We start from the raw sequence: 26,198 nt of genomic DNA on the forward strand, positions 1-26,198 counted from the left end.
GCAGAAAGATGTAGAATATAAAGCAGGAAATTACATCATGGAGAAGACCTCTGCAGACCCTCATGACTGTGTGAAAAGGTCAATGAATAATTTGACCTTTATGTGACAAGACAAGGTTATACGAGGTTATAAATACTTTGAATGTTGCGATCCTATCGGACTTATGATAGCAACCTGAATCGTAACAAAGCACTGTTCGCCAGAGGAGAACTGGCCCCCCGACTAAGCCTGGTTTCTCGCAAGGTTTTTTTCTCCATTTTAACACCTATTTGCCACCTGATGTCACCTGTTGGAGTTTGGGTTCCTTGCCGCTGTCGCCTTTGGCTTGCTTAGGACACTTGACATTTGATTTTCAACAGTGCTTTGAACTGCCTGCATTGACACTATTGTTTAAGAGCTGCTGTGCAGCCAAAATTATATACCAGTTATCAATGTAAAGCTGCTTTGTCACAATCTGCATTGTAAAAAGCGCTATATAAATAAAGGTGACTTGACTTGACTATTTCATTGTAAAATGCCATGTAGTGTGATTTCTAAAAAATAAAAATAAAAAAGGATTTTAAATGCATTTTCACTGGATTGTCACACCACAAGATATTTTAGCCATTACATTAAACCTTTTCATGAAATGTATAAAAAGTTTACCAAAACCGTATGAAACCAACATGAAGGCAAAGAGCAAGAACTTGACACATGTTTTAAACTGGATTTTCCTTTTCCTTAATGCAGATGAATTGCTATTACCATGGTGAAGTCCAAGGATATGCTTATTCTGATGTCAGCCTTAGTACATGCTCTGGTATCAGGTAAGCACAGTATCACCACCATATAATGCCTATATCCCATTATGTACTATAGGCAGTCATTTTAAGCATATTGAGTTCTAATTTTCAAAGTCGTTAGAACTCCTTAAACTAGTAGTTTAAAGCATGTGTGCTTCAGTGTGGAAAGCTATTATGAACCCTAAGTTGTCAAACATTGATTGCCTTGATATTGTTTCCAGTGAACTTCACAACTCTTCCTATGTGAAGGTTCATTTAGAGACTATAAAACTGTGAGATTAAACATCAGTAAAAGCTTTAGTATCATCCCATGCTTCATTGTCCTGAAGATAAGCACACAAAGTGACTGAAAGCATTTAATATGTCATGAAAAACTTCAGCTATGCCGTTAAATGTAATTAGAAGGAGCATTTTGCTACAGTAAATTTCTCAGAGATGCACAGCTTTTACGACAGAATAGGTAAAGATGAACCCAGTGTTTTGACTGAAGCAAACCAAAGTTCCCAAGGTCTCCTGCTTGTAATTACCAAACAATTCTTCTGAAAGTCTTAACTTTATCTTCATGATTACAAGCCTAGAGACCTACAGGTAGGCAGATATCAAGGCCATATCTGAACACAGAAGGTTACTGTGAATCAAGGCCGAGGTAAATGCGACTCTGGCTTTTTATCCTCACTAGTGTGGGGGTGTGAGATGGAAATTTTTTACATCTGAAAATGTTGAAATATGCAGTACTGTAGATCAAATTGCAATCCTGTTGAATTGTCTCTGCTCAGTACTTTCGGGTTTCGTATTAGCAGCTTGGTTATAAGTTGCAAGGAGGGTATCATCAGATATAATTCAAATTATCATTCCTTCTGAAAGCACTGTTTTGAACTATCAGTATGGCTCTAGATTTTCATCTGTTATATCTTGTTATTATATTGCAAAGTGAAAACTCACTCTTCATCTCGCAACCTAATTCTGCAGCACTGTGGCTCTTAAATATATTCCCTTCATATTCAATTATCTCTCAATGATATTTTTCAAAATTTATTTTTTTCCACCCATGGCCATATTATTAAAGATATCAGTTTTGTCACAAATGTAAATTCACACATTTGGTGAGTAATGGGTTATAAGTTATAGAACGGGGTGGCGAAATATACATTTTATACAACCCAGTGCCATTCTGTATAAAAATCCATATCCACCCATTTCCCAATGGAACAAAGACAAACAATTGAATTTATTAGAATCGGATTTATTGACTGTAGATCTTGTTAGATGTTGAAGGGTCATCTGCTTTTAATTTTACTAAGATATTGTATTGATAAAAATATAATTATATTAGAATTAGATTATATGATCTCAATCGGAGTTCATATTATTCATATTACTTCATCACTTAATGAGTGACGTGACGTGATTCGTAGCCAAGTATGGTGTCCTATACTTGGAATTTGTGCTCTGCATTTTACCCATCCAAGTGCACACACACAGCAGTGAGTATTGAACACACACACATCCAGAGCAGTGGGCAGCCATTTTTTGCTGTGGCGCCCAGAGAGCGATTGGGGAATTGCTCGAGGGCACCTCAGTTGTGGGTAATGAGTGCACCCCCTGAGACTCAAACCTGTGACCTTCAGGTTACAAGTCCAACCATTAGGCCACAACTGCCCTCAATAGGCTTCATTATTTCTCACTTTTACTTAATCTAAGTGTTATACACACTTAGAGAATAAAGTGTCCTGACCTCAAGAAAATTGTTCAGATTAATTGCATTTTTTTTCTGAAGAAATCTAAGTGATGCTTGTCCAACGACACAATCCTATGCCGTTATGGTTGGTTAGTAGGAGATTGCCACTGCATGCTGTTTCTATGGTGTTCTGGTTACAAGGGCATTGCTAAGTGGTTGCTTATTGACCCAGGTCAAATGAGCCCACTGCTAAGTCTCTATGATATTGGTCCCTCAATATTTCCCCTCGGTGCAGACTCGCATAAATGTAGGTCTTAATCTGGGTCTATATAAAAGGTGTTTGTTGTGTTTGATCTGTTTTTAAGGATCTTGCTGCACGTCCATGGTCTTAAGTGTAAGCGTCGTTTATGTTTGCTAAGAGTGCTGAAAGGTTGCGCATAACGTAGGGGTGTAACGGTACATGTCTCCTTTCCGAACTGTCAAGGTACAGACGTCACGGTTTGGTGCATACAGTCAGATGACGAATACAGTCAGTCACAGGCAATCCACACTGCAATCCAGAAGGGTGCGTGTGGGGTAATGCAACAATGTTTGCTAACCGTCACAACAGAAAAAAGCACAGAAGAAGAAGAACAGACGATCTATGCATAGATATGTTTACGTGTAATCTCTCAACCACTATTTGAACTGTGGAAAAACATCACTATAACAGCTTGAGAATAATATCTCACGTAGCATTACATTTACCTCAGGCAAGTCATTTAGCATCCACAGTATGTTAGATCATGTCTGTATCACAGATTACGCTCCAACTTTTCACTAAACAAATCACTACTAAGTTTGAGCAATAGTAATAGTGATGCTTGTCTTAGCAAGTTCCACAAAATAAGTTGCCTGTTAGATTGCCAGTATGTTTTTGTATGTTTTGCTTATTTAAAATTGTTCAAATCGTTATTCAATCCACAGAGGGTTTATCTTACTTGAAAATAAAACACTGATGGTGGAGCCAGCTTTTGAGCCAGCAAACGACACCCATGTGATTTATGAAGGACATCACCTACACTTCCCCTCCGGAACCTGTGGACACGGACACAACATATCGACTGTCAGCCATACAAGCGCTGGAGGACTGCCACAATCATTCAGGACGAGGGTATGAATGCGATCCGTCAGCAACTGTCAATGTAGCAGCTATTGTGACAATATTGTGCTATTGTGACACTTTTTGTCTTGAGGATGAATTAACATGCATCATTCAGCATGTGATGTCTTTGTTAATGCAGATGAGGGGATTGTGATTGCCCTCACTTCCCATGCATGCTAATACAAGATTAGAGAGCTGGGCGAGACATCAAAGGTTAACAGAAGATCCCTACATAACAGTCTTGACATTGAAGATGTTCTTATCACAATAGAGCTATCTAAATAGGATGTTCAGACGTCATTGTATTGATTCGGAAGGATAGCAGCACATAGAAGATGCTGTTATAACTCAACACAATGGCAAACTGATGATATCCATATAATAAGTGATTACGGTTAGGATCTGTATCGGTGCAGGCGTTGATGTTTGCAGACACATCTGATTATAAACTCTTTCATCATCCTTTGGATGAGAACAAATCAAAAGGAGATGAAGACTCTTGATATTGTCGGTGTGGACTTACTGAACTGCTAGTCAAAGTTATAAACAACCAAAAGTGTTACAGTGAGGTTAAAGGGGAATTTCACTTGTTGGTTCAGACATCAGCTATTTTTGGTGGTCGAAGTGTTTTTGTTTTGTTTTTTTACTAACAAATCAGTGTTTTTGAATGAATCTTTTAAATGAATGAAAGTGAAGTGCACATCATATTTCTCATTGACTGAAGTCTTGAAGCATGTGACTGCCTTTAATGACTGACTGTAGAAAATAGCATTTGAAGACTTAAAGTGGCACTGAACAAGACAAAAGTGTCAGTCCATCACAAGTCATCCAAAAATCGAAATAATTGGTTGCTATTTCAACTGAGATGGACCACAACCGCCTTGAATAGTGATTTCAACCAAGGCGGAACCCCCCACCATGGGAAATTGCGTCTTGGTTGAAATCACGATACCGGGTCGGGGCGGTCAGAGTACCACATTATGTGGTACAAAGATAAATTTACATTTTGCAAATGCTTGTTCCGTAGACTTAGAACTTATCGGGGACCTATTATGCCCCTTTTTACAAGATGTAATATAAGTCTGGTGTCCCCAGAATGTGTCTGTCAAGTTTCAGCTCAAAATATCCCATAGATAATTTATTATAGCTTGTCAAATTTGCCCCTATGAGCAAAAACACACCATTTTGGTGTGAGTCCCTTTAAATGCAAATGAGCTGCTACTCCCGGCCCCCTTTCCAGAAGAGGGTGGAGCCTGTACAGCTTGTGCCTTGGATACTCTGCCAAAAATCTGTTTGGTTTTGATTATCATCTCTATCGCGACCACGCTTGCATGATATTGCAGTTCTTTGTCATTATGAAAGTTAATTATCTGCGTGCGTTTTGAAGCCATAACAGTTTAAACTTCTGATATATGGTTTTCTGAGTGCTGTTAAATGCTCTGGAAGAGATAAACATGGTGGACTGTGTACTCACTCAGGGGAGGAGCTAAGGTAATAAGGCAGATTCCATTTCGCCAGTCATGGCGTATTAGACTATGTAAACCCAGCCTGATCTGCCGGCGGTTTGATTTCGCCCGGCAACTCAGTCTGGAAACCCGTACATTCATTTCTACTGCTTCTGTTACACTTTTGCGGGAACCAATCACAGACTGGCTTATCCACCTTGCTCGCTATTGGCGGGTATAACACGATGACGATAGAGAAGCGACGCCAAGCAGCTTTTTGTTTACATTGAACATGGCGGCCACCGAAGTGCAGCAACCAGTTGATGCCGCTGTCGATGCTGTTTTAAAAGATTTCAAAGGCAAGTTTTCTTTGAAAATGGAACAGAGACTTGCCCTGGAACAATTCATAAAAAAGAAGGATGTGTTTGCCTTACTACCGACCGGCTTTGGTAAAAGCCTAATTTACCAGCTAGCCCCGCTGGTGGCCAAAAGAATGGAGCTCAGCTCAATCCCCGTTGTTGTAGTCGTATCACCGTTAATCGCTCAATGCCATTGCTGCTTCTGCAAACCGCTGATCAATGCTACAAACCAATACAAACTAAACCTGTCTGGAGTTTTCGCATCGCTCTGCAAAGTACGTCACCCGGATCGTTGATCTGATTGGTTGAAGGACTATCCAATTGCGTGAATAATGCTCGTTAATCACACCTCTTGTGCAGTAGAAAATACATAGCAGACTCCCCAAACCAATGTTCAATTTTAAATTGAGCTTGGTCTGGTGCTAGCCAGACAAATGGCATATGTAAGAGTAGGGGGAAATCTGGAATTGTTCATTTGGAGAGGCTGTTTATGATTCATGGGGATTATAAAAAAGGAGTGGTTGGGTTTTTACCATTATTGGCTGGTTGTTTACGCACACTTATAAAAGTGAATTTTGCATAATAGGTCCCGTTTAAGTCCAAATGTAATGGTGAAGATCACTCAGAGATCTTATTTTAGGTCATTTTACAGTGAAAAGGACAGTGGTTTTGCAATACATAGAGGTAATCACACTAAAAAATTTGGAAAATTAAAAATGGTCTCTTTTCTGTTTGACAGCATAAAAGGGATGTTCAGAAGACCACCAAATACGTGGAGCTCATCATTGTAGCAGACAACAGAGAGGTAGGACAACAAATAAACACAACAGGTTTTACAGATATTGTGGTGCAAGTTAAAAAGTTGTTTTTTTGTGTGTGTGTAGTGTCAGTCAGATATCACAATACCTTTTGTTCATACATGCTCAACCAAGTTCTTTTTTCTAAGAAAGAAAAATCAAGGGAAATGTGCAGTCATAGCCAATTGTATTTGGTTAAGTACTGTGCAGTATTTGGGTTACGGCAAAGTTTTGGTTCTTTGTTTTACCTTAGTAGGCCAATCCAAAAGCAGGTCACAGAGGGTGGGACCTCTCAGGAAGTAGGGCAATGCTCCCAAATGATCAGACAGGAAACAGGAAGTGTTGTGTATAAAGTGAACATTGGATGTGGGAAAAGGAAACTGGGCAAGAAGAAAGCTATCATGTTATCAGCACAGCTGTCTGTATATTAAAGTGTGTGTGTGTGTGTGTGTGTGTGTGTGTGTGTGTGTGTGTGTGTGTGTGTGTGTGTGTGTGTGTGTGGGTGTGAGAGAGAGAGAGAGAGAGAGATTGCAGTGTTACGTTTAGTAACCTGAGACGTTTTTCATTCTCCCCCTGCTAATTCTTTTTTTTTTTTTTTTTACTTTGATTGCTATTGTTCAGTGCCTCCGCCCTACTGTAAAGATCACTTTTGAGAGCTCTTAAAGGTCCCGTTCTTCGTGATCCCATGTTTCAAACTTTAGTTGTGTGTAATGTTGTTTTTAGAGTATAAATAAAATCTGTAAAATTTTAAAGCTCAAAGTTCAATGCCAAGCGAGATATTTTATTTAACAGAAGTCGCCTACATCGAACGGCCTGTTTGGACTACATCCCTCTACTTCCTTCTTTAATGACGTCACTAAAACAGTTTTTTGACTAACCTCCGCCCACAGGAATACATAAGAGTTGCGTTTGTAGAGTGTGTTTGTCGCCATGTCGTCGAAACGCTGTTATTTTCATCCCGCAGTCCAATCACCGGGTCTGATTCCGACTCAAATTGATAGGGTAAAATTAAAGACATGTTTACTATAACACTGAGCGCGTGCATCTCCACGTTATGGTAAGAGGCGTGACCTTTCCGGGCAAGATGCGCTAAACTGCTGTCGAATCACAACACAGGAACCGCTGGCACAATCAGAACTCGTTACGTATTTCTGAAGGAGGGATTTCATAGAACAAGGAAGTCATCAGCCTGTTTTTATGACAGTGGAAACAGCGGTATACAGATAAGTAAATTATGTGAAAAATACTGTGTTTTTTTACACGCAAAACATGAACACATGTTATATTGCACACTATAAACATAATCAAAGCTTCAAAAAACCACGAAAAACGGGACCTTTAAGAATGTGCCACACTTCTGATTATGTCCTTACAAATGACAGTTGAAGATATTGTCAATCAGGGGTCCTGTGTTGTTTAAAAATCCATCTAGACTACCGTTTTATACTCGTTTCAGTATATCTCTCATCTCACCTTTTGACATTTCTTTCCCTCTTCAGTTCCAGAAACAAGGAAAAGATGTGGAGAAGGTTAAGCAAAGGCTTGCTGAGATCGCCAATTATGTGGACAAGGTATTAAATGCCATTCTTTGCGCAAATGAACAGGAACACTTGATTAGAAGTCTAAAATAGAGGCCTGATTGTCAGAGATGAATGTAGGACTGCTGAGGTAAAGGAAAAGCTTTTAAATGAGCCCCCTTTTGAAAAAAACCTGAGAATTTTTGTAGGTTGACTGATGTCCAGACAGACATTATGATGGATTGATGTGTCTCTTTGTCAATAGATGTGTGGGGTCAAGTTTATGAAGAAATGGAGGGTTTGATATTACAGTATGTGTTCTCTCAGTTTTACAGAGTGCTGAACATTCGTGTAGCTCTGGTGGGACTGGAGGTGTGGAGTGATGCCGATAAGTGTGCAGTTACCCAAGACCCCTTCACAACCCTGCATGAGTTTTTGGACTGGAGAAAACTTAAACTGCTGCCGCAGCATCCACATGATAACGCCCAACTTATTAGGTAACACACCCATATTACTCACATTATGATATATACACACTTTGGCAAACAGTGTTGGGGGTAATGCATTACAAGTAATTTGAGTTAGGTAATCAGATTACTTTTTCAGGTAACTAGTAAAGTAACGCATTACTTTTAAATTTACAACAAAATATCTGAGTTACTTTTTCAAATAAGTAACGCAAATTACTTTTTCACATTTATTGACTGACAGCTCTCCTGTTCCCATGTTGAGAGAACTAAAGTGGTGTTGTGTGCGCTGTGTGAACATGATGGTTATTGTAGTTCTAGACTGAATGTGAACATGCATTTACTCATCTCACTTGCACGAAAACATTCAGTATTCCTCAAACAGTGAAATTCAATCTCAGAATTTTATGCAAACCTGTAATAATTAATTATATTAAATTACACAAATATACTTTATGTATTTAATCTCACTTTATTAACCAACGTCTTTCAATTCAATTATCTAATTTAACCATACTAATAAGCAAAAATGACTTTAGATTAGACTCTAGATTAGATTAGATTAGAAATAAGAGTGTTGAACTTCCTTCTCCTGTGTCCTCTTCTTCTGTAATCTAGAACTGCAGCACAGCTGAAAGGTTTGTTTGAGCTGCGCCCTCTACTGTACAGGTGTAAATATGCATTTCCTTCAGCCTGAGACTTATTCATTTCACTTTTGGCATGAAAGAGCCTAAACATTTGCCCAAAGTAAAACTTTTTTGTTGTTATTAAAAACCAAACAAGCAAGCCCAGGTGAGAAAAAGTAACGAAAATAATGTAACACATTACTTTTCATTAAAAGTAACTAAGTATTGCAATTAGTTACTTTTTTAGAGAGTAATGCAATATTGTAATGCATTACTTTTAAAAGTAACTTTCCCCAACTATATCTGATTTCTTACCAACTTGTGCTCTATAGCAACACAGATTAAATTATATGTACTGTGCTGTAAATACAATACCATTCAAAAGTTTAGGTTCCATATGATTTTTTTTTTTTAAAGAATTGAATAAGGATGCATTAAATTGATCAAAAAAGACAGTTAAATATATTTCTATTTCAAATATGTTCCTTTCTATTCATCAAATAATCCTGAAAAAACTGCATACCAAAATCAGGTTATAGGGGAAGCAATGCATAACCAAGTCAGGCTATTATCTAAAAAAGGAAAGCATTATCATACAGTAGTATGCTACATTTGTTAAAAGACCTCTGCATGTTTAATTCAGCAGGTGTCATGGTAGAATGTTATTCTAAACATAGCCTTTGTATTAATCTTATTATTTGGCTGTACCAGTTTTGTTCTCTTTTTTTTCATAAATTTAACCTCATTTTCATTCTCTTATGGCAGTGGGGTGTACTTCCAGGGCACCACAATAGGCATGGCTCCCATCATGAGTATGTGTACCGCTGAGCAGTCAGGAGGCATTGTCATGGTGAGAAATCAATCATTACACACTCTGTGTCCCATAATTAGCACATTCACACTGAGCTGCACAACCATCCAGCTGTTTTAAACTTTCATGATTTAAAACCATTGAAATTTGAAGGGAGTGTTAACTCCAATTATTAATCATTATTAATCACCCCCATGCTGTTCCCAACCTGGTACATACTTTTTTCCATGTGGCCAATAGCCTGTTCAAACCAAGGATGATAACTGTAATGATAACGCTAAATATTTAGTTCTAAAAACCATTCTAAATATAAAAGAATAGCATCACACCATAACTATAATGAGAAACGATATCATTGGAATCACTTTCAGAACGATTTTTGCAGCTGATGAACTATAAAAACATTGACAGCCAATCAGAATCCAGCCTGCTTTAAAGAGCTTGAGCATTAGCAAAGTGCTAGACAACATAACTGCAGTGCACGCTTAGAATAAACAGAATGATATTGTCTGCTGGTGTGGACACTAATAGTCATCATTATAGTGATCTTTATAGTTATTGTTCTCGGTGTGAATGGGAGTTTGTTTATATGATTTATGAGGACATAAATTAGTATCATGACGTGTATTACACTGGTATTACAACGTAAATGTGGTTTATGAGGAAACTTCCTGAGCCCTTGTAATTAAAATGGCTTAAAAAACCTACTAAGCAATGTTTATTAAAAAAGTAAAAATGCAGACAGTTTTCTGTGATGGGTAGGTTTAGGGGTAGGGTTAGTGTAGGAGGGTGGAATGTACAGTTTGTACTGTATAAAAACCATTACACCTGGAATGTACTCATAATGATAGGTGCACCAATGTGTGTGTTCCAGAAAAAAAAAGTCATATGTGTTTAGAATGGCACACGGGTGAAAAAAAATAAATAATAATGAAAGCTTTTCATTCTCAGGTGAACTATTCCTTTATGGCATAGGTTGTATCCCACACAGCCCGTATTTATTAAATCTAATTTTGTTTGTTTTTAATTTCAGAATTTTTCAGCTGATCAATAGACACAGATCTTGGTTGTTTGCCCTGCACCCACCAGTCATCAGTACTACTGCTTTTACCACCATGCTCCTTTTTCATTTTTTTTAGCTTCAGTCATTCACATTTTCATGGCTTTTGGCAGGTTAGACTGTGATATATAGAAGAAGCAAAGGTTCTTTCTAAAAGAAGAAAGACTACTAAATCCTTTTTTATCATGTGTTTCTTGGTTTATTCATGATTTCCTTGAAAGACCCTCCACTCCTTTAACCTATTGCTGTTCTTTAGGTGTTTTGCTATATATATATATATATATATATATATATATATATATATATATATATATATATATATATATATATATATATATATATATATATATATATATATATATATATATATATATATATATATATATATATATACATATATATATATATATATATATGGTGTGCAGTGGTGTTCTGAAATGAGGAGGCAAACAATGACCTCAGTTTTTTTATTTATTTTTTTATTTAAAAAAAAAAAATTATAAATTGAAGGATTAGTTCACTTTCAAATTAAATTTTCCTGATAATTTACTCACCTCCATGTCATCCAAGATGTCCATGTCCTTCTTTATTCTGTCAAAAAGAAATTAATGGTTTTGATGAAAACATTCCAGGATTATTCTCCTTTATAGTGGACTTCAATGGCCTCCAGATGGTTGAAGGTCAAAATTAGAGTTTCAGTACAGCTTCAAAGGGCTTTAAACAATACCAGACAAGGAATAAGGGTCTTATCTAGCAAAACGATCGGTCATTTTTTAAAATAAAATATTAAAATGTATGTGCTTTAGATAAACAAATGATCACCTTGCAAGTGCTTCCGCCAGACCTCACTTCCGTATTCTTCAAAAAGCTTACGCTGTATGTCCTACGCCTTCCCTATTCGACTTACGGAACGAACGCGGCACCAGTTCTGTTTTTTCTGTAAGTTGAATAGGAAAGGTGTAGGACACTCGGCGTAAGCTTTTTGAAGAATATAGAAGTGAGGTCTGGCGGAAGCACTTGCAAAGGTGATCATTTGTGTTTATAAACCATACACAATTTAATTTTTTTTTTTTTTTTTTTTAGAAATTGACCGATCATTTCGCTAGATAAAACCCTTATTCCTTATCCCTAATTGGTCTTCCTATTTAAGCCATCACTTTGTTCATTCAGACTGACGCACAGAACGCACACGTAAACAAGAGGTGGTATTTATTACACAAACCAATCATATCCAATCATAACAGATCATATTCAATCATAGCATGATGGAGGCACTGCCTCCTCTCAACCCACTGCTTTAGGAGCTCTTTTCATTCTTTGAGGTTAAAGGAGGCATGAGAGACGCGGACTCCCGCTGTAACTTTACTTGCGGGTGTCACTTTCCTTTAGAAAAACGAGTAACTTGTACACTTTTTATTTTTATTTACACTTTAATATTTGCGGCGTTTTTTTTTTTTTTTTTTTTGTAATATGGATTATTTTCTTATCCAAATTTTGAGGAGGCACTGCCTCCCTTGCCTCCTTGGAGGAAATGCCCGATATATATATATATATATATATATATATATATATATATATATATATATATATATAAAATCATATAGTAGCATGTATGTATATATATGTATAGTAGCATGTATGCTTTAGATGCAGTGATTTAGATTCATTGTGTTTTAGTTCTGTTTTCCCTGTTCTTGTTTGCGTGTATGGGCTGTTTCATATGATTTTTAAATGGCAAGCATAAACTATGCAAAAGCGGCAGCCCTTCCGGCGCACTCAGTATCTGAATTCACTCACTTGTTTTCATTCACTTCTTCAAGTGGACTGTATTAGTGGGCTAATGTAGGGAATAGTGAATGAGGGTCTAGGGGTCGATTTCGAACAAAGCACTAGTTTCCTAGTGTGTACCAGTTTGTACCCTTGATTAATTATCCCATTCACCTGTTGTCCTATTAATTTACTCATTTAGTCTGTCTATATATATTCCGTTTTGTTCAGTTCTTTGACCTGGTCTCGTCTAGGATCTTGTCTGAATTAAGTGGTTGTGAATTCCTGTGGATTAAAAACTACTTGTATGTTATTCCCCTGGGTTGTGCGATATTTTTAGCACCCACACGTGATACACATATATATTATATAAATTATATTTATTGTAATGCTTCTAGTAGTAGTAGTAATGCTTCAATGTTGTATGACTCCAGTGCAGTGCAGCTTCAGAGAGGCTGTTTATGTTCTTGTAGTCCATGATCTTGTAGCATATCGCACTTTTAATATGAAAATTAGTTTCATTAATCCATATGAATTTCAGCTCTATAAGGTCATGCAGGTTTAGTCTACTTTCTCTTAACCACCCAGAGGCTGCTTGTCAGTCAATGCAGCACTACCTATTTAGCCATTTATTGCTGCTTTGCTTCTGTATGACTAAATAACACACATTTACATTTTTATTAGACTAGATCTATCATCCATGCCACTGTAACAAACTTTCAGGGCCTCACAGAGATGAAGTCATTAGCCATAGGTCTAAGTTACAAACTATTGTGGTGCTGTATGATAAATGGTTTCCATTAAGATCTTAAAGGGATAGTTCAAACAAAAATGAAAATGCTGTCATCAATTACTCACCCTCCATAGTTGTTTGGTTTCTTCTGCCAAATATTGTAAAGAACCATGCATACGTAACACAAATTGAACTGTTTCTGTAGTTCTGTTGGTTATTTTCACACAATTTACTTAATTAGTATGGAAAACAGCTGCATGAACATTGCCAATATTCATTTTTTGGGAAGAGTATTCCTTTAAGTTACTTCATAAAATCAACAGATCCATTGAAGAGAGAAAGGAGAGAGACAGAGGGGACATGAAAAAGAAGAAGAAAAGAGGTTTGATTTAGGAAAAGACACACTGTACACTGACTGATGTATTTCTGTATTGGCTGCTGTGGTTTCAGAGTCTTGTTTTCATGTGTGCGTCAATCCCCTGTGCACTAACATATGGCAAACAGAGACTGAAAATGAATCCTGTACCATGTTATAAGACTGATAGTTTAAAAGGTCTTGTGAGTTAACTCGCAAATTGTCTAAGAAGATTTGAATGCAACAATATGACCTTTGGACAAACCATAATGGGCACATCTTACATGATTATAGGAATCCAAAAGTTGTGAATTTCTTTGATAGGAGATACCCTATAAAATCTGGAACTAACTTGAGAGAAACACAAGAGCACTTAAATATGGCTGTTACCACTAAAAAGGCACCATGTTTCAATGTGGCATCTTGGTAGTGGCTTCTTGGAATAGTAAAGTCTGGATTTCCCACGGCATTAACCACTGTATTAGTCTGCAATTATGCTCAGAGAGGGGCAAGTCAGTCATACTCAGAATATACGGTCATCAGTGGCACCCTATAGATCTTGAATAAATGAAATGAAGCAGAGAAATATCACCCGTTGGCTCTGAAAGCCTAGATGAGCCTGTCATATTCCTTGCCCTGTAATCAAAGCAGGAAATGGCATTTTGATGTACAGTGAAATGGAAAAAAAAAAAGCAGTCAGGCTGTAGTTGTGTGAAAAGATGGCAGCTAAACTAAAGGGGAAAAAAAATGTGTTTCTGGGTTATAAGAGGTGGTTTACTGGTAACCAGGTCACGTTCGTGAGGCAGCAGGGAGGTTTTCTTCACCTCAGCTGAAATGGATAATGCTGAAGCTCTGCTTTGTTCTCTGTGAACAGATGATGAAGAGAGCAGATAGAGGAAGGAGAATAAGAGAAGTGGTGCTTGTATGTGTGTTTTAAGGTTGAAAGAGATTTTGAAGGAGTGAGTTTGAAAGAGAAAGGATAAAAATTCATAGGAGCATCTACAGCCCTTCAAGACATTTAATAACAGCTGTCTGCTGGTACTTTCACGTATCATACAATATTAATCAGCTATTACGTTTTTTTCCCCAGTCTTGTATAAAGAAAGCCCCTACATGAAGATTATTTGAACATTATTGTGGTACACAAGCATTATGTAAACATTAAAACTTTGGTCCTGTTCATTTTTCTAGCACATTTGTATTTTATAAAAGTTATAATTTATTTTATTTAAAATATTTTTGCAAGAAAATGTGAGTGTTGCCATGCAGTTGCTAAAATGTTCTAAACAGTGTCTACAGTGTTCCGTGTTGTTCTAGGGTGTTCCGTGTTGAACCTGATATTCTGGTCCCTAGATATGGCTTCAATCCCTCCTTCAGTATAAAAGTGCGGTCACATTTACTGTTGTATGGCAAATTTTTATGGGCAAAATCCAAGCAGTTCAATAGAAATCCATGCAATCTGAAATTTTACGTGAGAGCAAAAGATTTCGCAAGTTGGTCAAGCGAATTTGCCCCATTGAACCAACAGAAAGCTGCTTGGTTTGAAAGTGAACTGTGCTTCATGCGTTGTTACACTGTTGATAATGGCCATTGAATCTTTGTTGCTTGTGAAATTTCACACCTTAAAGGATTAGTTCACTTTCAAAAGAAAATTGCTCCAAGCTTTACTCACCCTCAAGCCATCCTAGGTGCAAATGACTTTCTTTTTTCTGATGAACACAATCTGAGATATATTAATAAATATCCTGACGCATCCGAGCTTTATAATGGCAGTGAGCGATACCAGCAAGTATGAGCTGAAGAAAGTGCATCCATCCACATCCATCCATCCATCATAAATGTACTTCACATGGCTCCGGGGGTGAGGTTAATAAAGGCCTTCTGAAGTGAAGTGATGCATTTGTGTAAAAAAATAAAGTAAAATATGTATCTTCCGCCAGACCGCCTTCCGTATTCAACTTAGGAAGAAAGCGCAATGCCTCCTGCAGTTCAAAATGCTTACACTATGTCCTATGCCTTCCCTATTCAATTTATGGAAGAAGCTTGAAAAAATATCCATATTTAACAAGTTATAAAGTAAAATATGTATCTTCCGCCAGACCGCCTTCCATATTCAACTTAGGAAGAAAGCGCAACGCCTCCTGCAGTTCAAAAAGCTTACACTACGTCCTATACCTTCCCTATTCACCTTTCGGAAAAAGCTTAAAGGATTAGTCCACTTTTAAATAAACTTTTCCTGATAATTTACTCACCCCCATGTTATCCAAGATGTCCATGTCTTTCTTTCTTCAGTCGAAAAGGAATTAAAGTTTTTGATGAAAACATTCCAGGATTTTTCTCCTTATAGTGGACTTCAATGGGCACCAAACAGTTGAAGGTCATAATTAGTTTCACTGCAGCTTCAAATTGTTCAACACGATCCCAGATGAGAAATAAGGGTCTTATCTAGTGAAACCATTGCTCATTTTCTGAAAAAAATTGAAAATTATATAAGTTTTAACCAGAAATGCTCATCTTGAACTAGCTCTCTTCTTCTTCTCCTCTATTAGAATTCCAGCAATGTAGACGCTGCTAAGCATATTACTGCCCTCCACAGGTCAAAGTTTAAACTAATTTTTATATGCAATATGCTAGTTCAACAGTATATAACAATTAGTTCAAACTTTGGCCTGTGGAGGGCAGTAATACACTTAGCAGTGTATACACTGCCAGAATTCTAATAGAGGAGAAGAAGAAGACAGCTAGTTCAAAATGAGCATTTAAGGTTAAAACTTCAATTTTTTTGAGAAAATGAGCGATGGTTTCATTGGTTAGACCCTTATTTCTCATCTGGGATCGTGCTGAACAATTTGAAGCTGCAGTGAAACTAATTATGACCTTCAACTGTTTGGTGCCCATTGAAGTCCACTATAAGGAGAAAAATCCTGGAATGTTTTCATCAAAAACCTTAATTTCTTTTCGACTGAAGAAAGAAAGACATGGACATCTTGGATGACATGGGGGTGAGTAAATTATCAGGAAAAGTTTATTTAAAAGTGGACTAATCCTTTAACTGACACAACGCCAGTTATGCTTTCTTCCTAAGTTGAATACTGAAGGCGGTCTAGCGGATGCATCAGGATATTTACAAGCCATCCCAGGTGTATATGACTTTCTTCTTTCTGATGAACACAATCTGAGATACACAATACACAATATCTCAGATTGTGTTCATCAAAAAGAAGAAAGTCATATACACCTAGGATGGCTTGAGGGTGAGTAAAGCTTGGGGTAATTTTCATTTGAAAGTTAAGTTCATCAGATTAGTCAACCATTATTTAGATTTTTCTTCCCCCAGACTCCCTTGGACTGATATCTCTTTTAGTGGCAGTTTACAATGTACAAAGTAATATACATCAAGAAAATACACAGATAAATACAAAACAGGCTAGTTTGAGACTTGATATGACATTGTGTGCTTTCCTAGGATCACTCGGACAATCCTCTGGGAGCTGCTGTGACTCTGGCCCATGAGTTGGGCCATAACTTTGGAATGAACCACGACACACCAGAGCGAGGATGCGGCTGTAGGATGACCGTAGATCGTGGCGGCTGCATCATGACCCCCTCTACAGGGTGAGTATGTGCTAAAGAAGCTTGTTGATTACAGAATTATTACTCACCAGGTTTTGCCACTTGACAAACCTCTGTCAGTAAATAGGAATGTTTGAACGTTGCTGGATAGTAACTGATTACATGTAACCCGGATTACGTAATCAGACTCCAAAAATGAATGTAATTAAATTAATTAATTGTAATTAGATTATATTACATTTTAAAATACTCGTAATCAGACTACAGTTACTTTTCTATTGATTACATAATTACATGTTATTCTAACAATAAGAGTAAGTTATTCATAATTAATTGATTCTACTTCTTTGCTATATTTTAAATGTTCCTTTCTATAAAAATCTGCTGCTTATATACATTCAGGTCTTCCAGTTTTGTGGAACTGCACATACAGACCAGCCACTAGTCATGTGACTAAATATAATGTAATATTTAATGCAGTTCATTTTGTTGATAATAACAAAGAATGGAATATATTTTCTTTCTCCTTGTATTTTTATATCAATGTGGTACAAGATTATCCTATTCAAATCAATGTGAAAACGAGTTAGTTCAAAAGTAATCAGACTACATTAATAATGAGTAATCTGTTACATTACTAACTACATGGAATCAGTAACTGACTACAGTTAAGTAATTTACCCAGCACTGTGTTTGAGCAGATCAAGATCTAGCTAGTCTTTGATAACCTCCTCTTGTACTCCTGAGTGGAGAAACCTGTCTGGATTTGATGTATAAATGCACTGCAGACACATCACTCTACAGCTCAATTAGTCTCCAACGAGACCCATTATCTGGGGAACGGGCAAATCAAGCTCTCATCATTCACATACACAAGAGAATAATCAGCCGTTTACCTGCATCTTATTGACCGGGGGTTAATTAGCCGTCTCTCAGTGATGAATTTGCACTTCATACCCATACGTCATCGCTGACGTGAGACTGGTCTCGGATTGAAACTCAAAAACTTGTAGATAGGTGGAAGGCTTGCTTTGTCCACCCCGAAATTTGGATTTCAGACATTCGGTTGTCGTCTGGCTTCTGGTGATAACGCGCTTGACGGTAATGGTTTTCAGCATGTGACTGGTCTCGAACATGGGTAAACACCTGGTTGATAAGGTGAGGCTGGCTCATAATGGGAAATTTCTCTCCTTACACTTGTGCCAGTTTGCCTTATCAGACGATGAACCAGAGAGCCAGGTGGAATGGGGCTTTTAGATGAATCGGTGGAGTATTGGAATGGACTGAGTGTGAAATCTGCCATCCTTGGGTGCTCCGTTTGGCCAGGTTGTTTTGAGCCAATCACTTGAGACATAAATGTTATGTGACTAATCACTCTGGAATGGCAGTGACAGCATGATAACACTGATTGGCTAAGTGAGAAGTCCATTTCACACTTTTTTATAGTCCAAAATGAGAGGAACTGCTAAAATTTGACCTGTAATGAAATATTTGAGATTTATATTTTACATCTACTGTACTAGAAAGGGGAACCATACTAACCAGCAAAACCTTGACTCTTTGGTATAATTAAACCGGCTCATTCTCAACTTGTATGCATTTTTACACTATGTACACTACTGTTCAAAAATTTGCGGTCTTTTCTATGTTTTAATGTTTTTTGAAAAGTCTCTTATGCTCACCAATTTATATGCTGCATTTATTTTGTCACAAATGCTGTAAAAACAGTAAAAAATATTTAAAGTAACTGTTTCCGATTTTATTATATTTTAAAATGTCATTTATTCCTGTGATGGCAAAGCTGAATTTTCAGCATCATTACTCCAGTCTTCAGTGTCACATGATCCTTCAGAAATCATTCTAATATGCTGTTTTGGTGCTCAAGAAACATTTCTGATTATTATCAATGTTGAAAACAAATAAAAAAAAATAGAAACCAAGAGACATTTTTTTAGGATTCTTTGATGAATGGAAAGTTTAATAGAACAGCATTTGTTTTAAATAAAAATATTTTGTAACATTATAATTCTCATTACTGTCACTTTTAATGCCTACGGAAGAGGATTAGGGCCAAGCAATAATAAAAAAAATAAAACCATCTTGAGATTAAAGTTGTTAAATTTCGAAATTTTCGAAATAAAATGTTGAGAATAAACTCGTTAAATTACGAGAAAAAACTCGTAAAATTTCGAGAAAAAGGTTGAGATAAAATGTTGAGAGTAAACTCGTTAAATTACGAGAAAAAAGTCGAGATAAAATGTTGAGAGTAAACTCGTTAAATTACGAGAAAAAGGTCGAGATAAAATGTTGAGAATAAACTCGTTAAATTACGAGAACAAATTTGGTAAATTACGAGAAAAAATTCGTTAATTTAATGACTTTATTCTCAACATTTTATCTCGACTTTTTTCTCGAAATGTAACAACATTTTTCTCATAATTTAACGAATTTGTTCTTGTAATTTAACGACTTTTTTCTCGTAATTTAACGAGTTTATTCTCAACATTTTATCTCGACTTTTTTCTCGAAATTTAACAACTTTAATCTCGAGATGGTTTGATTTTTTTATTATTGCTTGGCCCTAATCCTCTTCCGTAAATGCCTCCATTTTATATAATATTTAAAAAAAAAAAAATCATAATATAAATTATAAAAAAAATATATTTTTTAACATTAGTGAATACTCTGGGGGATTTCATTTTTTTTTTTTTTTTTAGATCCTCAAAATTCTGTTTAAAAATACACAATCGTTACATTTTTTAAACTATTTTTTAACTTTTTCAGCCTTGCAACATTCTTTGTGGCACACATTACCTTCCAGTGTTTTTGAGATATTCCAGGATCAGACTTGTGGCTTTTTCAGCCTTCGGTCTATAAAGTAAGGCTGCAGTTTCTGAAATATTGCATGTCATTCACCAGTAATCATCTGTCTGCTCTCAGCTGTGACCGGTTTTCAATCTCTCTGCTGTGGCTGTCTTATCTCATAGTGGGGATATTTTTGTTGGACCGCAGCTCGACCCTGGATCACGGCCATAACAAACAGCACAACCCTATTCTCCCATTATGTGTTCATATGGCAACAAGACAACATGCTGGGAAGAAACCTCTCTGGGCTTTTTAAAGCCAGGACAATACCCCCCTGGGTATTGTCACAAGAGGTGTTTTTGTCGTCTATTTTAGCCGCAGGTACAGAGGAGAGTTTGACATCATTTTTACTTTTTTTACTTTAAATATTCATAGCTCCAAATTCTTCTGCAGCGCAATGGATGAATACTTAAAAGGACGTGGCACTTCTCTAAAAAGAAGGTGCTTTTAAAAGAAAGCTGGAGTGCCAAAGCTTGTCCCCACCTTTCAAAATAACCCCTCACACATCGCTCAGTGCAGCGTCATTCAAGGTTGTTGAGTTTGGTGTCTACTTCTGATAGGTTCGCGTAGGATTTGTAAGTCAAAGCGTTTGTTTTGTATTGTTTTAGTGGCAGTGCACATGAATTTGTTGTATCAGAGAAGCTGTGTACTATTGCAGAATCAGGAAAATGCTGGCCTATTTTTTACTTCCCATGGGAAAAACACAGGCTTCCTTAGTTTATTCAACCCTAAAGGCCGAAACTCACGGACACACGCGGTCTCAAAGACACAAAAAACACATGCATAGATAGACAAAAAACATCACATTCTTAGTTAATGTTTTTGTCTTATTTTAAGGATTTTTAGATATTTTTACTAAAGAACAAGATCAGTTTCCACAAAACAACAGCACAGTTTTCAACATTGATAATAATAAGAATGTTTTTAGCACCAAATCAGCATATCAGAATGATTTCTGAAGGATCATGTGACACTGAAGCCTGGAGTAATGATGCTGAAAATTCAGCTTTGCATCACAGGAATAAATTATATTTTTAAAATACAAAACAGTTATTTTAATACTTTAATATAATTAATTGTAATAATATTATTACTGTTTTTACTGTATATTTGATTAAATAAATGCAGATTTAACTGCTTTTGGGATTTTACTAAACTCAAAACCAGTCATACAACTTATAAAAGGAAATATACTGCAATAAAAATAGTTCATTTAAACAAAGCATAAACATAAATCATAAATCAGACTCTCACTGAATCCAAAATATTGGATTGTTTATATCTACGTTAGTGATGGAATATGTAAAATGGTGAGCATAAGAAACATATATTTTTTAAGATATAATAATCTTACTGATTTATCTTGTTTAATTAAACTTATATATTTTATCCCATTAGCAAAGTTTTTTTTCTTAATTGTTTTTTTTTTCTTCTTTAAGAAAAAGCTTAAATGCATGAATGTAAATTTGATTTATGCTAAAAAAGACTTATTGTTTTTACATTGCTAAACTAAAAAACTATTCAAATAAAAGATATATTAAGATATATCATGTGAAAACAAAATCAAAATATGCTGAAATGACTATTTTAAGGATTAGATACATTTCAGAGATAAATACTATTTATCAGTTAAAAACCATGAAACACCAATTCACATAAAAAAGAATAATAAAAAAAAAACACTTTCTCAGTTTTAATTTTCTCCATGTGTTTGATCCTTTGTCTTCATGCTGTTTTCTCTGGCTAAATAAACCTTCTGTAAGTTGGCCTTAACAAAGCACACATTCTGGCTCTGATTTATTCAGTTCCTCAAAACCCTTTTCCTGCAGTTGCTGGATGTGTTGCGCTGTTCTTACTCTGCAAGGATCTATTTTAAAGTTCAAACATGAGAAATTCATGATCTTGCATGCAATGTTTTTTTTCTCCCTCTCTCTTTTTGACAGCTTTTGCGAGCTCTCAGCCCCAGTGTCCTATCTGCAGATTCGAACTAACAATAACATACAGTCTGGGAGATTCAGAGCTGGAAACTCAGCAGAAAGACAATTGCAAATAAGACCTGACATATGGCCTGACAGACAGGACAAACAGACAAAACAAAGAAAGATGGGGGGGGACAAAAATAGAAATTAAAAACTACAGTAGATCTGCTTCAGTTCAGCCTGAAGCATAAACAGGAACTTATTGCCGGCTTCTTAATGTTTTTCAGCCAAATACAATAGCCAACATACATGCCAAACAACCGAATAAGGAAGAAATAAGGCACTCGTTTGAAAATGAATGGAGGAAATTGTAATGCTGAACATGGTGGCTGTAAGAAACGGAAGTCAAGCTAATCGCCTTCTTTGATTATTTCCATGTATAAATTCCTGTGGAGCCAAACTTTTGTTATTGTGTTTCCCCATTCAGTTAGACAGGAACAGTACATGCAAAACTGGAACAAACACAGCATATATCTTAGCTTGAGGTATGAGGCTATCAGCGAGGTGTTAAACATTGTGATTTGACTCATTTAGACAGTGCTTACCTCACACAATCTTGGCCTGAATCTTCACTACAGAGCAAATGAGGGAAGAACGTTTGCCCGTAAGATCCAGCATGTCAGATGGCCTTTTGGAAAGAGCACATCAGATGCTATCGCTTAATGGGTATCGCTTGCACCTTTTATTGTGGTGGCGGCACACCGAATCCCAAACGGCGGTGTTATCTTCTAAATGACAGGCAGCACAATAGAGCCCGACTTCGAATCAGTTTGCATCGCCGGAGGAGGCTCATTAAACAGACATTAATTTCCTCATTCTGCACCTATCGCTGATAACATAACAGCTCTAATAGGTCAAACTCAGAATGGGGTTTTGAAAATGTCTAGATGCAAATGACTTCTTTTTTCTACTGTCCGGGCAGGTTGACTACTGGGCTGTGTATGTGTGTGTGTATACATTATGTGTGCAAAAGGAATGAGAATGTGTTTAAATATGATTTAAATTTAATGGATTCAACGCAGACTAATTGGAAAAAACTTTCCTGTGGTGTCACTGACGTTAACAAAAGTTAAACATGAGATAAAAAAGCATTTGCTGAAACAACCATGCAATTTTACCTCTTTGAGCTATTTTATTGTGACTCGCGTCAAAGTAGTTTCACTCGGCGGCCATATTTGAAACATCTCTTGGGCAGCTATTCATAGTTTTCACATGACATCTAGGAAAGCCCACCTGGAGGGCAATACCAGTTTTGTCATGTCCGCGGTTTTCCCGCGGAATTGGGCTACTTTTAAGTTGTTGCTGCGTGTAAAAATGTTTTCCGAGGGTTGATTTCCACCCCCATACATATGATTTCAGCACTCCAACACCACTCAGATGTACAAATTCAGTGGAGAATTTGAACGCCTGATGGAGAAAATCGCATTGGGCTAGTTTTGGGCTACTTTTGACTGGCCATTGGATTACTTTTGTTGCACAGACCTGGCAACCCTGGGCAAAACAAGGCTTTCCTCCATTGCCCGCCAATGATTTTTACCAGGTTTGTACAAAGTTCTTATGAAGTAAGACAGTAATATTAAAAGACCAAATTCAATATTGATGATTCATAGTATGTACAGGGAAGGAGATGAACCCAAAATATAAACGGAACATAGAAAACCATTATAAAGAAAGCACAACCATTTAACACATTGCATTCATATTCTGGGCTCATCTCGCCTGTATATAGTATTCATCATCAATAAGATGTATACTGTATGTTTGGTCTTTTAATATCACTGTTTTAGTACATTAAGGGACTTTAAAGGGTTAGTTCACCCAAAAATGAAAATTATGTCATTAATGACTCACTCTCATGTCGTTCCAAACCCGTAAGACCACATTCATCTTCAGAACATAGTTTAAGATATTTTAGATTTAGTCCGAGAGCTTTCTGTCCCTCCATTGAAAATTTATGTACGGTAGACTGTCCATGTCCAGAAAGGAAATAAAAACATCATCAAAGTAGTCCATGTGACATCAGAGGGTCAGTTAGAATTTGTTTAAGCATCGAAAATACATTTTGGTCCAAAAATAACAAAACCTACGACTTTATTCAGCATTGTCTTCTCTTCCGGGTCTGTTGTCAATCCGGGTTCACGACTCCTCAGTGACGCTGCTGACGTGTTATCTGAGCTTCGTTTACTAGGGCTGTTCGATTCCGGATTTTTTGGAATCGATTCCTTTTTCTGGAATCGAAAAGAATCAAAAAGATTTTATTTTTTTTTTAATACCAACACCGTCTAACAGCGAGAAACTCTACACCGGGTGTGACAAAGCGATCGTTGCAAATCCATTTGTCCTTCCTATTAGACGTATTGCAAGTGCTGCTTGTTCGTAGAACGAGGCATTTACTGCAACCTGCAACAGGTGTAGACAGTAGACACAGTGTAAAGACTAGGAATATGTTCACCATATACATATATGCGGTAGATTCTATTTACATACATACCTACCTACACACACGTATATATACACTTATGTATGTGGATAGATAGATTTTTATTTATTTGTGGTACATATATTTCATCCAGTATCATAAAACTATAGCTAAAATTCCTGTTTAATTCTAAAAGCATTTTGTTCAGGAACAGACTCATGCACACTTTACACATATAAACTTTTTTTTAGGGCCTTTACACATATAAATATTCTTCGCGTGAGTGTGATTGATTGTTGTTGTCGATTGATTTATTCTTCTTGTCCTAAACTACAACGAGTAAGATCAAACCCCGCCCAGCAACCGATTCTAAAGATTTCATTGGGTCAGTCATTGCGCTGATTGCCTACACAATGCTGAAATAATCATCCTACCCTAAACCATACTCTGTGTCACGACTGGATCCATTTATTTAGTCTGAACTTTATTTCTTTACATGTGACGTGATTTTGTTGACAAATGAAAGCGGCTACAGGCTACCAGTTTGTGTTTAAAAAAAAATATATATTAAAGTGGAGTTGATTCCTCTTAATGGAATCGATTCCAACCTTTGGAATCGACTCTCAATTCCCAACACCTCAGAAACGAGGAATTGATTCTTTTTGGAATCGATTCCCAGCCCTATCATTTATAGTCTGAGGGAGATGCACGCTGTAAACAAAACAACCTTCGCAAACATGTCTAAGGATTTCGACACAGAGGAAGAACTAAGAGCGACTGAAGAAGCTCCTACACAGCAGCAACCGCTGTCACAAGCAGCGTCACTGCGGAGTCGTGAACGTGGATTGACAACAGACCCGGAAGAGAAGACAATGCTGAATAAAGTCATAGTTTTTGTTATTTTTGGACCAAAATGTATTTTCGATGCTTCAACAAATTCTAACTGACCCTCTGATGTCACATGGACTACTTTGATGATGTTTTTATTGCCTTTCTGGACATGGACAGTCTACCGTACATACATTTTCAATGGAGGGACAGAAAGCTCTCGGATTAAATCTAAAATATCTTAAACTATGTTCTGAAGATGAAAGGAGGTCTTACGGGTTTGGAACGACATGAGGGTGAGTCATTAATGACATAATTTTCATTTTTGGGTGAACTAACCCTTTAAGTGTTTTTTTATGTTAAGCATTTTAGAATGTCTCACTGTTTTTAGTGATTGAAATGTTCACAAGTCCCTGTGGTCCAAGTCCAAGTCAAGTCTCAAGTCTTTAGGGTCCAAGTCAAGTCTCAATTCAAGTCTTTGTTCTATTTTTAGCAATATTTTTTCAACTAGTTGTTATTGTAAATAACAGTTTATTGAATTATCAAAACAGATTACTTTTACTTTAAAATTGTCTAATAAAGCACACAAAATACTACTTAAATCATTACTATTACTTTCCAACTTTATACAAAATTATACCATTTAGAACCACCACAAGGAAAAAAAGTGCTGTGTATTTTGAGCTATTTGGGTTGCCATAGTTGGCTGTAGGTTTCAAGCAATGTTGGAAAATGTAGTCTTCCAGTGAGAGTGTGTATAGACGACAAGCGTTACAGTAAACAACACAATAAACAACATTTCCATCTGCATATCTTGTTTGTGATAAGGCAATATAATAACGCACTCAGACTCAACAAACCAATCTGTGGAAATGAGTCAGGCAGGGTCATGAAATGTGTTTGTCCAATCCAGATGCAAATTAACTTGGTAAATCTGGATATTATATGCATATATTATCAAATACTTGGGAGGGGGGAAACATGAAAAGGACA

The 26,198-nt window shown here is 36.7% G+C and overlaps 1 protein-coding gene across 2 annotated transcripts in view; it reads left to right on the top strand.

The window, feature by feature from the left end:
* Nucleotides 1-26,198, top strand: part of adam12b (ADAM metallopeptidase domain 12b) — a 125,137-nt gene that overhangs the window by 54,976 nt on the left and 43,963 nt on the right. For both annotated transcript variants that reach the window (XM_048191792.1, XM_048191793.1), the window contains exons 5-11: nt 730-806; nt 3,427-3,613; nt 6,148-6,213; nt 7,705-7,776; nt 8,050-8,219; nt 9,581-9,665; nt 17,008-17,156. In XM_048191792.1, coding sequence (XP_048047749.1) covers nt 730-806; nt 3,427-3,613; nt 6,148-6,213; nt 7,705-7,776; nt 8,050-8,219; nt 9,581-9,665; nt 17,008-17,156 — 806 coding nt within the window. The remainder of the gene's footprint in view (nt 1-729; nt 807-3,426; nt 3,614-6,147; nt 6,214-7,704; nt 7,777-8,049; nt 8,220-9,580; nt 9,666-17,007; nt 17,157-26,198) is intronic.

The sequence above is a fragment of the Megalobrama amblycephala genome, linkage group LG5, assembly GCF_018812025.1.
Source record: "Megalobrama amblycephala isolate DHTTF-2021 linkage group LG5, ASM1881202v1, whole genome shotgun sequence".
Taxonomy (NCBI): Eukaryota; Metazoa; Chordata; class Actinopteri; order Cypriniformes; family Xenocyprididae; genus Megalobrama; species Megalobrama amblycephala.